General features: G+C 40.6%; 2 protein-coding genes across 6 annotated transcripts in view; both read left to right on the top strand.

The window, feature by feature from the left end:
* Positions 1 to 8202, top strand: part of FAM135A (family with sequence similarity 135 member A) — a 47810-nt gene extending 39608 nt beyond the window's left edge. For all 4 annotated transcript variants that reach the window (XM_068403968.1, XM_068403975.1, XM_068403959.1 and 1 more), the window contains 2 exons: positions 5848 to 5961; positions 6706 to 8202. In XM_068403968.1, the coding sequence (XP_068260069.1) occupies positions 5848 to 5961; positions 6706 to 6911 (320 nt within the window). In that variant the 3' untranslated portion in view covers positions 6912 to 8202. The remainder of the gene's footprint in view (positions 1 to 5847; positions 5962 to 6705) is intronic.
* A 3530-nt stretch (positions 8203 to 11732) lies between these two features.
* SDHAF4 (succinate dehydrogenase complex assembly factor 4) lies at positions 11733 to 17372 on the top strand. 2 transcript variants are annotated; one of them, XM_068402138.1, is made up of 4 exons: positions 11742 to 11791; positions 12379 to 12414; positions 14342 to 14494; positions 17104 to 17372. In XM_068402138.1, the coding sequence occupies exons 1-4, from the start codon at positions 11752 to 11754 to the stop codon at positions 17211 to 17213; spliced, it is 339 nt and encodes a 112-aa protein (XP_068258239.1). In that variant the 5' UTR covers positions 11742 to 11751; the 3' UTR covers positions 17214 to 17372. The 2 variants fall into 2 exon arrangements, with proteins under 2 accessions (XP_068258247.1, XP_068258239.1); XM_068402146.1 differs by lacking the exon at positions 12379 to 12414 and having other exon boundaries at positions 11733 to 11791.
* The last annotated feature ends 288 nt before the right edge of the window (positions 17373 to 17660 follow it).

The raw sequence follows: 17660 nt of genomic DNA, 5'->3' as shown, positions 1-17660 counted from the left end.
GTCAGAACAACCAGGTATGGCCCTGAGCTACCTGATCTGACATCAAAGTTGGCCCTGCTTTGAGCAAGTGGGTAGGATCAGATGGTCTCCGAAGGTCCCTTCCAACATATGCTATTCTGTTCTAGGGTTCTGTGATTGGTATATTCCTAAGGAAGATGGCAGTTTACTAATGGAATCAGATTGTTGAACTTTTTTTTTAAGTTTATTGTGAGTGATTTTGATTTGATTATGCTCAAGAACTCTGTGGTATCCACAGTGAATATTGTCCATTGCAAATAATTGAAGCCTTGTTTTGAATGAGTTAAAGGGTGGTGGTATGGAATTTTGTCATCCTTTTTGTCATACAAGTCTCAGACAGTATCAGCAGCCCATTGTAGCAGTGACTGCATCTCCCATTCCCTACTTGGATGTTGGCTATAGCTAGAGGGCAGACTTAACATGCGATTCTGGTGCCTGAACATATACAAAAATTTATTCCTCTGTGATTGTAGTTAGTTGTGAGTTACCAGGTCTCTATATCTGCTGTTCCAGACAGATTTTTCCACTTGATGCGTTATTTGGAAAACATTGTTCATTAATTTATAGATATCATTAATAATGACTAATGCTATTATTCAGAATTCACTGGTGGACATGAATGGCACTATGGTTAAATGATAGAAATGGTGCTCTCTATGTGTGCTTACATTCACTTTGAGACTGAAGTTTCATTAGGTGATAAGGATCATCATAAAAATTTGGAAAGCCCATTAAAGGTTTGTTGCTACAGGAAAGAACATTCTGTTATATGGGACAAACCTTGTTATTTCAGGAGTAATATTTCACCTGGATTGTTCTTTTCCAAGCTATCTCAGATCCTGTTGAAAAATCTAGTCAATACTTTCTAGTTAGTGACAACCTCAGTGCTTTTTATAGTACTCTGCAAAAACATGTGATCTGTTCACTAGATGATGTGATGAGTTCAAATGTATTTTATTCTGATAGAATTAGGTTTTAATCTTCCAGCACTTTTGCCTAACTACAGCAATCAGGAAATGTTGGCCTAATTAGATTTTGGGGTTGGTTTCTTAATTCAGCAGCTGAAAATTTTGCTGTATAAGAAAAAATGGTTCATTAATTACTTAGAATAATTTTAACTTTGGGATTTTTTTTAATACTTACAGTATGTGTGACAGATCTTGTATTATGTGTAGTGTGTGAAAATAAAGATGTAGATCATAGGAATTAACTGAGCTGTATACTTGTTCACAATTTATTCGTGAATTTTTAATTTAATTAACAGCAGAATATATTTAAAGTCTAGGAAGTAAGTGAAAGAACAACATATAAAGATGACTGCTGGGTCAGTTTTTACTGCTACAGAAATGAAAGATAGTGATAAGCTGCTTCTTTGTCCACAAGTACACTTAGTTTAGGCACAGTTTAGCACTGCACGCTTCCGTGTTAGAGATCATTCTGTGCCTATGTCCTGAGTAGTCCCACACCCTGTCTGGAGAGCAGAAAGGATGCTGTTGAATGCAGTTCCTTCTCATTGACAAATGGTTTGAATTACCTCATGTTGTAGAAATCCAAGGGGTAGCTAGGCTCTGTACATCTGTATACACCATTTTGACTCCTCTCTTTCCCATCTGTACAGTGGTATGTGGTCTAGATATATCATAGAATCATAGAATGGTTTGGCTTGGGAGAGACCTTAAAGATAATCTAGTTCCAACCTCCCTGCCATGGGCAGGGACACCTTCCACTAGACGAGGTTGCTCAAAGCCCCGACCTGACCTTGAACACTGCCAGGTGTCATATGAACCATGCCGCCTTTGCCTCTGTCTATACTGCTGGAGGCTGTCCTGAGGAGCCCCGGACCCCTGAGGCCACAGAAGAAGTCAGGATAGAGGAGGAGTCTGTCTTGGTTGATGAGGGCTGGGTCAGGGACCAATTAAGCAATCTGGACGTCCATAAATCCATGGGCCCTGATGGGATGCACCCGCGGGTGCTGAGGGAGCTGGCGGAAGTCATTGCTAGGCCACTCTCCATCATCTTTGCTAAGTCGTGGGCAACGGGAGAGGTGCCTGAGGACTGGAGGAAAGCGAATGTCACTCCAGTCTTCAAAAAGGGCAAGAAGGAGGACCCGGGTAACTATAGACCAGTCAGCCTCACCTCCATCCCCAGAAAGGTAACGGAACAACTTGTCCTTGGTGCTGTGTCTAGGCACATCAAGGATAGGGGGTTCATATGGGGCACTCAACATGGCTTCACCAAGGGGAAGTCATGCTTAACCAACTTGATAGCCTTTTATGAGGACATAACCTGGTGGACAGATGATGGTAAAGCTGTGGATGTGGTCTATCTTGATTTCAGTAAAGCGTTTGACACCGTCTCCCACAGCATCCTCGCAGCTAAACTGGGGAAGTGTGGTCTGGATGATCGGGTAGTGAGGTGGATTGTGAACTGGCTGAAGGAAAGAAGCCAGAGAGTGGTGGTCAATGGGACAGAGTCCAGTTGGAGGCCTGTGTCTAGCAGAGTCCCTCAAGGGTCGGTACTGGGACCAGTTCTATTCAATATATTCATTAATGACTTGGATGAGGGAATAGATGCAGTGTCAGCAAGTTCGCTGATGACACAAAACTGGGAGGAGTGGCTGACACACCGGAAGGCTGCGCAGCCATTCAGAGGGACCTAGACAGGCTGGAGAGTTGGGCGGGGAGAAATTTAATGAAATATAACAAGGGCAAGTGTAGAGTCCTGCATCTGGGCAAGAACAACCCCATACAAGTTGGGGGCAGACCTGTTGGAGAGCAGCGTAGGGGAAAGGGACCTGGGGGTCCTAGTGGACAACAGGATGACCATGAGCCAGCAGTGTGCCCTTGTGGCCAAGAAGGCCAATGGCATCCTGGGGTGTATTAGAAGGGGTGTGGTCAGCAGGTCGAGAGAGGTTCTCCTCCCCCTCTACTCTGCCCTGGTGAGGCCGCATCTGGAATATTGTGTCCAGTTCTGGGCCCCTCAGTTCAAGAAGGACAGGGAACTACTAGAGAGAGTCCAGCGCAGAGCCACGAAGATGATTAAGGGAGTGGAACATCTCCCTTATGAGGAGAGGCTGAGGGAGCTGGGTCTCTTTAGCTTAGAGAAGAGGAGACTGAGGGGTGACCTCATTAATGTTTATAAATATGTGAAGGGCAAGTGTCCTGAGGATGGAGCCAGGCTCTTCTCAGTGACATCCCTTGACAGGACAAGGGGCAATGGGTGCAAGCTGGAACACAGGAGGTTCCACTTAAATTTGAGGAAAAACTTCTTTACGGTGAGGGTGACCGAACACTGGAACAGGCTGCCCAGAGAGGTTGTGGAGTCTCCTTCTCTGGAGACATTCAAAACCCGCCTGGACGCGTTCCTGTGTGATATGGTGTAGGTAATCCTGCTCCGGCAGGGGGATTGGACTAGATGATCTTTCGAGGTCCCTTCCAATCCCTAACATTCTGTGATTGTGTGATGTCAGAATAATCAACTTCAGGATGTAAGACTTGGGCCTTTATCTTCAAAATAGGCACAAAGAGCCATCCAAAGAAAAACCACCCAAGAATAGTTAAACAATAAAACTCATGCTTATGAAATACCCTATATGCCTTCTTTGCTCCTACTGAAGAGTTCCCTCAAACACTTTTTTGTAATGAAAGATCCCTGATATTTATCATGCCTAAAATGAAGCCCAAGACATTATTTTTATGAACCAGGATATAAAGCATAAAAATGAGTCACTGTGACCAAAAGGGAATGCCTGATTTATTAGACTGTGATGTCCTAAGCCTGATTTGGGTTTTTTTTTTTTTGTTTGTATTATATCACATGTGAGGATGAAGAGAGTCTATATAAATGTTGATTGATGTAGACTGATGTTCCTCTAAAGATTCCCCAGGATATCTCTTCCTTTTCCAGACTGATTAAAAGATCTAGGCAGTCCCCTTCTTTGTACCTTTTACATGAATGCTAATGGATATTTCTCTAGGGAAAGTTCATACCAAAAAAACTTAATACAAGATAGATAGGCTCCCAAGGAATTTACAAAACTATTACAGATTAGCCTGCACAGAATTCCTGTCCTTGATTTATTCCAAATGCATTCTTTTCAACTCAGTACAAAATTTTGGAACTGGCATCTGCATCTTGGTCTAAGATTTGCTGCAGTCATTTTTCACCAGTTGTCAAATAAAAGACTTCAGTGATTTAGCTGATCTTTTGAGACAGTGGTGTTTTTCAGTGGGCACAGGCAAAAAAAAAAAAACAAACCCCAAAACATTTCCTATTTGAAGAGGACAGGAACCGGGATCTAGTTTGGATGCATTTTCTTTATATTTTCATAGATTTACAGAATTTGTTGCTTTCAGTTTTCTGTGAAGTCTGGAAAGATTCGTTTTCTTTTTCACATGCTAAAGTTGTTCAGCATTGTTTCTGTAACTGACTTGGTTTGGAGATGTAGTCTTCATCACATGGAGTGTACAAAATACTGAAAATTAGGAAAACACCTCTGAAAAAAGGAAAGTGATTGACAGCTTTAGGAAGAGATGTGTATTAATACTTAGTGTATATTCAGTCTGAACAAAATGGGGAAACTGGAATCCAGAACTTTGTCCTGGCAGTATAGCTTCTGAAAAGCAGATAGCAAATAATTTCTTTTTCCTACACGATCAGATCTCTTTTTTTAATGAAAGAAAAGTTTGGTTTATGGAGGGTAACACAGAAAGTTTTTGCTGCAGATTCCAAGAAACACCTTTGAAGAATTACTTTATTTGCAGTATTTCTATAATTCTCAGAATGGACTAAGTACATTTTGTAAATTAAAAGCTAACAGCTACAGGATCTGACCACTATTCTCCTGAAATTAAAAGCTGGGCTAATAGCACTAGTGCAAAACTCATTAACACCAGTGCAAATAGAGTTGGATCAAAGCTACCAATGATAAGACGTAAGCACCCAACAGCTGTGAGATTCCTAGAGAGCCATTCAGGCTGGCTGCTTTTCAGTATGGCTTACCTTTACACACACCTGAACTGTTTGAGCATTTTCTGGTTGTGCTTAACAGTTGCCTTTTTACTTCACTGTAGATGGCTGTGATATTCAGAAGGAGCTCTTCTGAGGCAAAGGCAACCTAATTTCCTAAATGGTCCATTGTATTTGGCCTGAGCAGATGGGCAGCACCCAAAATCTGCTGAAGCTTTTTAGAGAAAACAGAACAATTAAATGTCTTAAGGACTGTAACTCCATCATTACTGGGGGTTCCTACCTTTGCATCGTCTTACTATTAGAGTGCTTGTCCAAGAAGTAGGAAGTCTGGCTTTAATTATAAAGGTTTAATTATATTGAGGAGTTGTTGAGTGGACCCCACACCTGTGCTGGAGCTGGCCAAACCTTACAGTGAGGCAGTGCCTAGCAGAGGCACCTGCACTAGGTGGGGTGTATCATGCACTTGTCGGTGCCAGGTATTACTCCTGGTGCAGCTAGGCTGTGGACTGAAACATCAGTGAAGACAAGGCACCGTCCATCTTTAGGTTTCTTTTAGCAATGCGGAAACCAACCACTTTATTCCTGAGAAGCAAGACGAAGGTTTGAACCATGCTCTGTTTAAATGGAGAACATCACCACTGGGTCACACCTGTAGGTATTAAAATAAGTACAGAGGAAAGGCTGGTACCCAACATCTTGTTATTCTGTAGCTCTACCTGTTGTAATTGAACTTTCTGCCTTTTTGTGCAAGATCTTGTAATAAATTGGTGCTAAATTTCAGTTGTAAAATATTTAATTATTCTGTAGTAATTGTCAAGGGATTCATTATAGTAGATGCCTTTTTCTCTTTTCCTGTAGGTCTTCATTACTTCAAAAACATTGTGTTAGTAGGCTCTCTGCAGGATCGTTATGTTCCTTATCACTCCGCTCGCATTGAGATGTGTAAAACAGCTTTAAAGGATAAACAATCAGGTAATAAATATCCAGCAAAATAAACAGACTGCTCAGGTTAAACCTCATAGGCTTCAGATTCATCCCATTTGATTTTGGGTGCTTAACTGAGGCCCCTCTATTACATGTTTAGACACCCTGGGCTTACTCTGTAGTAATGGAGAAAATCCATGTGGGAGCTGAATTACTTTCTGGATCTGTCCTGTTCTTTTACATGCAGAGGGAGATGAGACAAATAAATTTCTAGCTTATCGACTTTGCTGAAAGTTAGGTGGGATGAACACAGCCCCTGGTGTGCCACTCCATGAATAGGGAGGACAAATAAGCTTTGATTTTTGAGGACATCAAGTTGTAGCGGCGAGCACGTGGGCTGAATTTAGTTGAGGCTCTATACTAGCACTGACAGAAAAGGTAGTTTTCCCATTTTCAGTGATGGTTGGTTGGTGTATTCACTGTTGAGACATCCTAGCACAACTGCATTCTAGCGGTATATATTGTCAAAGAAATAACTTTTACATAGTGTAATAAATTAATACTGATGAGCACATTCTCACTATAAATGTACAAATACTAAAATGCATAGCTTAAAATTATTTTTCCAAGATTTCTGGGGAAATTAAACTTCCTATATATTCTATCTTAACAGCAGCATAAAACATATCATTACCTTTCTTATTCTGGAATGTATTAATTTTGAGTTCAAGGTCAAAGAACCATACTTGTTTCTGGTGATTCACACAGTCCAACTTTTCTTTTCCTCTACAGGACCAATTTATGCTGAAATGATCCAGAACCTGCTTCTGCCAGTTCTTCAAAATAAGGAATGTAATTTGGTTCGTTATAATGTAATTAATGCGTTACCCAATACAGCAGATTCGCTCATAGGGAGAGCTGCACACATTGCTGTTCTTGATTCAGAAATATTTTTAGAAAAATTCTTTCTTGTTGCTGCCCTAAAATATTTTCAGTAGAGAAAAGCTTGTAAGAGACTGGGTTATTACCTCATTAACAGATGAATCAAATAATGTGTGGTATTAAAGTATAGCTGCAGCTGTATTTTAAGAGATATTTATACTTTTTATATGGAAGATAATTTATATCGTCCACACTTAGGGCTTTTTAACATCAACTTTACTTTCTAGGTAATGTGACTGTGCAATATTTTTTTATTTTGTTCTTTTTACTTTTCTATTACTTTTTCTTAATTTTGGGTACCTAATTATTTGGAGACTAAAGCACAGTGCGTACTTTTTGGTTGGTTTATTATCGGCTCTTAGACTACAGAAGTCAGTGTTACTTGGTTGCATTTTACAAGAGGCTTTAGATGCCAAAATAAATTGGATTTAAAAACTCTAATAAGGTCTTACACGTTCTGTTGTCGTATTTTAGCACTGTAGGAAGTTTAACTGGAAACACAACGAGCTGCTCAAATACCAGATATTTGAAAATTACTATATCTGTGGGTCTCTCAAAGGCCGCTACCGAGTCCTCTGTTCCGATGTCACTACAGCTTAACGGTTTTCTACAAAATCATTATCATCATTGTTAAATATTTTATGCCTGTGGGAATATATTTTCTACTGATCTCAAAAACATGTTAGTTTACATACTCAATTTTATTACTGGAACTTTAGTTTTCAGAAGCAAATGGCAACTAAGGATTTTTGAATGTTTAATGATAGCTGCCTTCAAATAATTGGGGTTTTGCAAACTGTATTAAAATTGCTCTTTACTCTGTCAGTTCTTCAGATGAACATAGACAGTTTTACATGGACTTCCTTGTATGTACGTAAAATAAGTAAATGTTATAAATTTCTGCAATACTTTTATGAATTTAAGCAATTTTTAAATATTGTTAAAATGTTTTATTGACTAGAAAGTATTGTAAATATAAATCAATACGTCTTCAAATGGGACGATATTGTAAACTTCACCTGTTTAGTGATGCAGATAAAATGTTTTTGATATACCGGAATGTTAAAGGTCTGTTGACTTTCTACTGGTGCTGAATAGCATTACGTTTGGTTTCCCCTTCCTTCCCTTTTCTCTGTTTCAAACAATAATTCACTAAAAGGTGGGGGGAAAGAGTCACATGTGCATTCGCTAACTGTAATGAACATTTTTTGAAAAATATGAGTTTGTTGTATAATGCATGTTTATTTTTAGCGTTGTGTTATTGCATCCGGTGTTAATAAAATGAACAAATGACTAATGGAAGCAATTAAAGAAACTGAAATGTTCTGCTAATTATCAAAATTCTGGAGAGGCTTTTTTGTATATAATTAATAATATTGTATTATTTGAAATGAATATAGCAATAATAGTTTATAATGAAGTGATTCTGCATTTGGTTTGTTAATACAGTCTTTGTAATAGATTTTTTTTCTCTGTAGCTTACAAGTTTCAGATGACCACCTGCCATTTGGCAATGTACACACTTAAAAGAGTATTTAATTGGAGTTGTGGTAGGCAAGTCCTTACGACACAAAGATATCTTAAATACATTCCAGCTCTAACAATGCCTACTTTTATTAATAATTTTTTTACATTATGATGGTGCTAGTAGGTTCTAAATATTTAAATTAAGTTCTGACATCTGAACTGTCTTTTCTTTAACAGTACTCTAGTAGCTGGCTAGTGGCTAAACATTTATCAGTTTAGGCAGCTAGATCTAAAAATTTTCCCTTGATTTGCAATGATCAAGTTAAGCTACTCTTAGTACATAAGTATTTAGACATTTTTGTCACTACTGAAAAATGTCTGTCTTGCTGAATCTCTGGAAATCCAGAAGTGCAAAGCATGCTTTTGTGACGAGCAAAGCAGAAATATCCTGGCAGGAAATAGCCACTTCCTTTTTTTTTTAATAGTAGATCCCGTCCATGTAAGGAGGCTTGAATTTGGTTTGTTCATTGAGGAAAATGGATGGTTCAGGGAATCAGGTGATATTTGCATCTAAGTTTATCAAGGAGCAAGGCAAATTAGAACATTACATTCATTTTCTCTCCCCTAGTCTGTATTGCCCAGTGCAGTGCATCTGTAGCCCTCTCAGTACTGTAGCTTTTGTGGGGGCTGTTGTGACATCTTGAAGTCACAAAGGAATGGCCGCTACTTGTGTACAGTAAGACGGTAGTGAGCAGCGTGATGACCCCCAATGTGTCCTTGAAGCTGAAGCTTATGCAGTTGCACTTAACAGACTGTATGGCACACTTGTATCAACACATGCCATCTTGGATGTTAGGACAACGGTGCATGTGTTGCATGGCACACCCCCCCGGTCCCACATATTTCTGCCTTCTATTTACTAGACAGAAATGTGGACTCTGATATACATAGTTGAATGTCATCTGATGCAGTAGCAGCTATAGAGTGCTCCATCCTCCTCTCTTCCGTTTGAATTGGGGCTTCACCTTCCTGGAGTGGTAGTGACCTCTATGCAGGTATCCTACAGCTGCTTGAAAGAGAATAATGCTGCTTACAGAAAGAGAGAGAAAAATTAAGGTCTTAACAGTCCTTTAGAAAGCTGCCGGTCTCTTGTTCCCTGAAGGCAGTAGGCTGCTACTGTTATTTCACAAAGCTCTTAGTGATGTTATTAGGAGGTCACTGCACAAAATGAGATAGCATCTGAACTTTTGTTTGCAGATTGGGAAAAAGAGCTCACGACCTACTGTGGAAATCACCAGGCTTTGCCGCAGAGCCAAGAAAACTTACTCTGTAATCGCAAGACACCCTTCATTCCAAGCCAATCTTATTTGCACAGCCCTGACTAGGGGTGGTGTTCAGATAACCATGCTTCTTGACGTGGTCAGAGAGGAAGAGGAGGTGTTCAGGCAGAATCGGCACGCTGGCTTGCTGCCTGTGACAGAGCTGGTTGTGGTTCTTTCCAGATAGCCCCCATGGCCAGCTTACATTCTGGCTCAGCTGATTGACCTGCTGCAGTTTGTGCTAGCACCAAGTCTTCTGTCCCCTGCTTTTTAGAACAGCAAAACAAAGCAGCATACAGGATTGTTTTGAGATAAATATCGGTAAACAGAGGGAGGAAAACAAAAAAAAAAGAAAACGTTGCATTTAATCACAAAGTGGAAAATCCCTGTGGTACGTGCTACATCTGTATTTACCGGTCTTCAGATTTATTACCTTCTCATTCACAAGATCTAGAAATACATAATTCAGGAGTAAAAAGTAAGTTTTGCATTTTTACAGCAGTGCAATAAATAAAGAACAGGAAAAAAATGCTTTGAAGACCTCAGCTTATTTTTAGGTGGAAGAACAGTTCCTAATTAATCTTAAATTACTATTTCATCCTTACCATTAGAGATTGCACATAAACATGATTTTTCATGGATTTGTGTTAAACTGTCAAGGAACAGAGCTTACAGTTACTTGGTACCTGCAGATAGCTTGGTAGGCGTGTTTTTAAGGTAAGAATTTCATGATCGTTTTTGCTGTATTGAGCACATGGGTGGTATGTTCTTGAACTTGGAATAGATCTGTTTTTTTTCTTGCTGCTTTTGAGCAGAAGAGAATTTTTCTGCTTGAGCCACCAATATTCCTCTTTATTCTCTGATCTGGAAGCCTTTAACAGCATCTTGGTGTTAAAATAAAAGGTTTCCCATTATTTTCAGTCTTTAATGTCCAATTAACTATGTTACAAAAAGCTGATTGAGAAAATGTCACACATAAGGCAGTCAGTTAAATTTAATCACTTTCAGTGTGTAGGCATTGCCGGATGTAATGCAATAAACTCAACAGAGCGTTACTGCTGTTAATTTACCAAGGAGATTTACGTCCTTAAACTCTTCAGATGTGAACACAAAATGCTATTTTAGACTCTGATCTCCAAGGACAGCTGCGTGAAAGTTTTTTCCTGCAGTTCTATAGCTGTGGACAGTGTTTTGAATTCTGTTTTATGGAAGAACAAGGTTAGCCAGAGAAGTCTGAAGAGTGACAAAAAGCACGTTGTCATATTCAAAACATTAACTGAAGCTAATTGACGGGAGCTCCACCCCAGGAACCCAGGTGTTACTTATCCCAGGGTTAGGTTTATACTGAGAGGGAGGGGAGTGTTAAAAGCACCTTCACTGGGTAAACTGCGAAACTGGAGAGATGTGGTCTGAAGTCCTTTGGTTCAGCACTTGGGTTTGGTTGCTCAGTTTCTTGATGCTTTCTTCCTGGGAGGATGAATGCTGCCTATTCGGGTACAGAAAAGGCAGCAGCTGTGGTATAGGACTGAGAGAGATAGAAGTTTATTATTTTAATATTGTAATTATTAATTTAATAATGTTCTGGTAACTTTGAAGTTATGCAGCCTTCAGTTGGTAAGGACAAACACTGGGTCTATACATCAGTATGGCATCAGCCTAAACTCTTTCATGTCTGAAGTTGCCTTTGTGCATTACATCAACACTTTAATTATTTTCATTATTAAAAAAAAAAAAAAAACTAGCGGGGCTGCACAACACGGGGGGAATGGGTCCTTTAAGCGGTGAAGTCTTCAGAGACAAAGACACCTTTACTCCAGGTTTGGGGAGGAGGAAGAGGGGGGTTACCGCTTCTTTCTCGAGCGCCTCCAAGAGCCCGGAGGTGCCTTCTTCAAGAACTTTGCTCACAAGGCACCGTTCACCTCCGTTCATCGGACACGGCGGGGGAATGGGGCTGTTTTTAAGGCCGGTTTGAGCTACGCTGCCCGACGCCGCCGCCCTGGCTGGAACCGCATTTCCCGCCGCTCCCACCTCGGGCGAGCCCCGCCCCCTCTCGCCCGCCCACTGAGCGGGGCCGTCGCTGTTTGCGCATGCGCGGCGCGGTTCAGGCATCATGGCTGTGCGGCTGCTGCGCGGCGCGTCGGGGGCAGCGAGTAAGAGGCGGGCGGATGGAGGGAGGGGCCTGGCTTTGCTGCTGAGGGGCTCCCCAGCTTCCCCTCCCCTTCCTCACGTAGGGGAGTTAAGAGCGAGGGAGAGAGGGGCGGCTGCTGGCCGGGACTGTCGGCGCTGGGGTTGCTGAGGGGTGCCCAAGATGGCGGCGGGTGGCGGGAGCCGTGTGCGACCCACGGCGTCGGTTAGGGGCGGTGAGGCACCACAGGTTTTGCCCCCCTCCTGTTTTCCCCTGTAGATTTCCTGCTTTTTTTTTCCCCTCTAGTTCTTGATATTCTCCCCCTATATTGCAGACCTACTGCTATCAGGCCTCACTATCAATTCCGGAGGTTTTTTTTCCCCGTCGTTGCTGTGAACTTTTAAACGGTAGTAATACATTAAGCCGTGGTTTAATATTTGTAGAATAGCTGGAGGGAACTTACTGTGGCCTTGGAAGTTCTTGGTCTGTGTCCTTTATACTAGGAAATTCAGGTGATTTGTTCATGGAGAAACCTAGGCAGCAGGACAAATAAAAGTAGCCTGTGTAACAGTGTCTGTCCCACATGCATGCTCAGTTTAGGCTGTTTTGTAGGGCAGCAGGTCAGGCCACTTCCTTCTCCATCAAAAGGTGAGATTTCTGTGATGCTCTTGATACAATATTCCTGAAACAGACCAAGACGGTATATGTTAATAGAAGAGCTGGAAAAAAATGTTGTTAGATGTTTGTGACCTCTCCTAGGCTCTATTTCACCATTAGGTTCATGGCAAGATTTGGCTGATGCTCCTGTCTGCCCAAAGGGTTCTGCTGGGTGCCCAGCTCCAGCTGCATGAATGGCTTTGTTATGATAAATCACGGTCTGTGGGTCACTTCAAAAGACTGGATATTGCAGATGTTGGCTGTGCAGCAACTTTAAAAGCTCAGGATTTTCAGCTTCTTTTCGGATTGGATGGCTTTGTGACTGTCCATAAAGGATGAGGGAGTCAGTTTGTAGAATATGGTTTACTGGTAAAGTTGATTGTTCATCTCATCTCTTTCAGAGGTACTTAACATTGAACTTCTGTCACTTCTGTGTCAAGAAGAATGTATTTTGGTCAACAGTATGAAGTATTGCAAATAGGAAAATGGAATTTCCCTCTTCTCTGCTGCCTGAGATAATCACTTTCATATCAGTACCTTAATCTGACTTTTATTTAAACTTGGGCTAGAATATCAGCTCTAATTTAATTTTCTAGCTAGCTTCTCTTTCAGCTTGCTGAAGAATGACAACATGCTTGGCAGGAGTAGACAGATCCAATGTATGCAAAAGGATTAGTTTCTTCACTGCTGATAGTCCATTACGGCATGCTTAAAGCAAAAAAAAAAATATTCCTTTGGGGCACTGGCAGCAGTTGGCAGGCATAGTACAGTTTATGTGACTGTAGGCTTTAATGTTAAGGTTGTGGTATTTTAGGATGAATGAATATGCTGATTCTGGGAATGCAGGTGGATTGTTGGTTGGGGTATATATATGTGAGTCAGATCTGTGCTGCTTGAGAACGTTTCCCGATGATGGCAAGGTAGAATAATAGTTCTTTCAGGTGCCTTGCACCCAGGCTGGTGCAGGGAGGATTTCTGTTTGAATCTTCTTTCTTAAGAAAAGCCAGAGCTGCGTTAGGCACGTGTCCATAGATAAAATATTTTTAGGGAGTAATTCACGTTCACTGTGGACGTTTGGCTTTTTAACCAAATGCGGAAATATCAGTCATTTTGACGGATCTTCATAAGTAATTTTTGAGTTGTTTATGACTCTTGTATTATGACTTATGATACCTGTGCACCTCCGTTTTTATACTACTTGAAAGAACTTTAGGTATGGATATTAATAGGCTTTCTCCTACATTTACGTTAAAAAAATGTTATCAGGACTTTAAAGGAAAAAAGTTTATGCTTTTAATTAAAGCATTTGCATGCAGTTATATAATTGAACTTAAATGTGCTCCAAGTTTGTCCTGCTTTTGACTAACAGCTGAATTATTTTGCCATCATAAGGGAAGCCCAGCTATTCTCTACCAACATTCTGGAAAACCTGTTACTAAGGGAACAACGTTTTATTTTTTAAAACTTTCCTTTGGGAAAACAGAAGCTCTTTCTGACTCAAAAGCTGCTGGAAATGAGCCAAGACCTGGAAATCAGCAGGCTTCTCGGGGGAGGTTAGGACTTCTACAGGAAAACAGAATGTACTGGTCTATGCTAGCATAATTGCTCTTGAGAGTCTAAAATACAAGAAGATAACAGTGAAGATAAGTTTGAGCGGTTTAAAATACACTGTTCATGTGAACTGAATTATACAACTAGCACAGTTTTGCCTGCATATGTTTCTAGGGCCAAAAATAATTATCTGTGCTGATTTCTTAGGTGTTCATGAGTTGAATGTAAACTAATATTTGCAGTTTGTTTTCTGGTCCTGTGCTCCCTAGTTTCTGAAGTGAGGATTTTTCAGAGGTGCTCTGAACAGTCATAGAGCTACTCAGTGTTAAACTCACATTTATGCTACATGTGTCCGTTTGTTTGATAGAGTCATCACTGCTTTGCAGCTCTCTGAGGAGCACCAGCTCTAAGACAGATGGAAGATCTGAACCTGCTAAGCAGTCACTTAAGAAACCGAAGTTACCAGTAGGTCGATTTGATGAACCAGAGGAGTCCAGTATAGAGAGGGAACCCCTGGAAAGTAAGTCCTGTTTTACAGAATTGAAAGCCATGTTTTAAAGGCAAGACCCTGAGATGCTGTGCCTGATGTCAGTTTAAGAAGAGGGGTAGGCATTCAGCACCCTTCAGAATCACTTTCTAAGGCAGGGCAATAGGCACAAGTTGCAGCAAATGGTGTATGAGAGGAAAAGGTCTTCAAAACAAGCTGGTCAAACATTGCAAGAAGTCACACAGAGAATTTATGATCTCTTTCTTCTTGGAGATACTCAAATTTGCCTGGATGCCCTGACCTAACACCAGCCTTGCTTTGAGCAGGGTTGCATCCAGATGTCTGCCAAGGGTGTCTTCCAGTATAAACCACTCCATGATTCTGAGAAATGTAGCTGGTATTGGTCTGTTATAGCACAGCTATAAATGGTGGTAGTAAACTCATGAGGGCACCAGCTACTTTTTATTATCCAAAAAGCCTGTTCTGTTTCTTAGTCCCTGAAAGACTTCCGGTTCGTGCTGTATTTCATGGTCAGTCTTTCTCTTAATCTTGCAGGTAGTGTTTTGAAAAGCAACAACAAATACCGAGTTTACTGAGCCACTCAGTGAGGTCAGGGGAGGCCTAATGAACTGCTGATTGTGTTGATGTAGAGAACCTGGCAAGGCTGAGGCACCACGTACGTCGCTGCTAAAGTCACTAGAAACGTGTACTTTTTTTATCAGACAGGAGAAAGACAGAATCTCTTTTTTCCTTTTTTTTTAATTAGCCGTCTTTCCCTAACTAAAAGTGCTTTATCTTATTCACCATAACGTGCTGTTCTGTTACTGGTTAGAGTAGTGATACCCCATGTTTATCTATTTTGAGGTCTCTAGGACAAGCTTTTTTAATATATCAGTCAATTACTATGAATATTCAGATGACAAAATGACTGAAAAATTACAGTATCGTCTCCAAAATGGTTGCAAGCAATTTCAGGTTGTGACTCACTGGAGAACTGACTCAGAGTTGCAGTTACTGTGTAAGCAGCTATTTAATTCTTGTCCTTTTATTCCCATGAAAACAAATACCATCGCTGCGTCATTTAAAACAAATGCGTAATTACTATATTTTGCATTTTGCTTAGGTGTTCTATGTTTAGAGCAAGACTGAAGGTTTCTTTCTGCTTTAAATTTAGTTGTACCTGTATAATTTTTACATATAACACCAGCAATAGTTTGTTAGAATGCTGACTGCCCATTGTGTCCTCAATGGTTATTAGGAAAAAACATAAGGAGTTTAAGCTGGCTGTTCAAATTCCCAGTGCTGTGTAGCTTCATGAGAAATCCTCTGAGCTTCTGCATCCACTGTCAGCACATCAGTAGTGCTTGGATATTGGGATGATGACATCTACAAAATAGTATTAGATGCATTTGCGCTCCTTGTACTGCCAGAGGTGCTCAGATACTGACATTTCCTATCCTGGTCTCCATGAATTTTTAAACAGGCATCCCAATATATCATTCCGTATAGCCTGTAGCTACGTGAGTCTCCCTCCATCGCTGTCGTTCTCTGCTCTCCAGGATTTCTGTTGTTGTCTTTTCTCACTTTCAACCCTGCTTCTCATTACTTGTGTTGCCTGCCAGGGCTGAGTTGGGGAGCTGAGGGAGCCCTGAGTTACGCGTATATATGGGAGGCTCTGGAGAATCAGCATGGCAAGGGGATGTGTCGGGTACAGTGAACTTCAGGGAGCCCTGCAGCCTAGTGCAGGATGACAAAACACTCAGCCTAGGGTGGTGCTGTGCTAAAAAGTACTTTGTGGCTTGGTGGTACCTAGGGGGATGGCCATAGTGCAGCAACTGTTAAGAGGGGGCCCTGAGTAAGGGAGCACTAAGTAGCATAAAGATGTTGACTGTGAGGTGCAGAAAGCTCCATGGTGTTTTAGTAGATGGCATAAGCTAGTAGGGTGCTGGGAACAGAAGAAGCACTGCTAAGGTGTAAGCTAACCAGAGAGATTTGAAAGTCCCATTCATAACTCACAAAGAGTCTCCATCTCCTGAAAGGGCATCACAATGACTTAGCGAGCTTAGATTAAGTTTTAGAAGGTAAAAAGTCTAATTTTAGCTATTTAGGATTTTATAGTACCTGCTGTGACTGTGGTATCTAGTCTGTTGTTAATATCAACATGCTATTTCTTGAAAAACATAGCAGTATCCATGAAAACATGGTGTTTTAAATACAAGAATAATAGAATCTTGACTAAAATTAAAACCCAAGTGGTTAAAATTAGAGACCTGAACAAACACAGAAAGTGACCTGGTGTTTTAGATGTAGTGAACATATGTACAGCATACCTGAATGACACAAGTTCTCGCCATGAATTTGTGAGAAACGGTGGTGCTTTAGTGCCTTCATACGTTGAATTGCTTTTTTATTTGCATAACTGAATATCATCTCATATATGTTGCTGACTGTAGTCACAAAAGTCTCTGAAATTACTGTTGGATGACTCTGGGAAATGTTTAACTCAAGGTTGCCTTTAAAAACAAGAGAGAACTGATTTTGTGTTTGAAAATGAAACTAAGAGGCAAACATCGTTGATGGTGACATATCCTTACATTTGTCAACATTATAGGCATTTTAATGAACTTTCCCTGTCATTTTAGAATTCCCTGATGGAATCAATCCCGTTACAAAAGAGAGGGGTGGACCTAAAGGCCCTGAACCTACACGTTTCGGAGACTGGGAGAGAAAAGGACGTTGTATTGATTTTTAATGTATAAATGTGTATGTATTGCTAATAAAATATTTCTAGTTGTTGAAAAATATACAGAAAATTCTGACCTGGATTTACTGTGAAGCGTCTTGTTTCTGTCATGCTTGTGATGACTTTTCTGAGAGATATTATGTAAATAAACATGATGCTGCAACTCAATTTTTAGAGCTGTTTTTTGTTCAATGTGCACCTGATCTTTAGTGCTATTTACACTATACAAGTGTAAATGCAAGTATAGTGATGTGAAATTGGTAGTCAAGATCTTACTGAGATGTATAAGGGCTTGGAGTTCTTTATTTAAACATTTATGTAGTGACTTAAAAGTGCTAAAAGAGCTTTGCAGTTCATGAACCTAGATACCGTTCATCAAAAGTACAGCCGCCTCCGAGGAGATCAGTACTTAGCTGATGTTCGCATTTAGCACAGTGGTTCGATGGTAAAAGCCCC

This window comes from Nyctibius grandis, chromosome 1 (genome assembly GCF_013368605.1).
Source record: "Nyctibius grandis isolate bNycGra1 chromosome 1, bNycGra1.pri, whole genome shotgun sequence".
In the NCBI taxonomy this organism is placed as follows: Eukaryota; Metazoa; Chordata; class Aves; order Nyctibiiformes; family Nyctibiidae; genus Nyctibius; species Nyctibius grandis.
The sequence above is the reverse complement of the archived record's forward strand: the minus strand, read 5'-3'. Positions and strand labels throughout refer to the sequence as shown.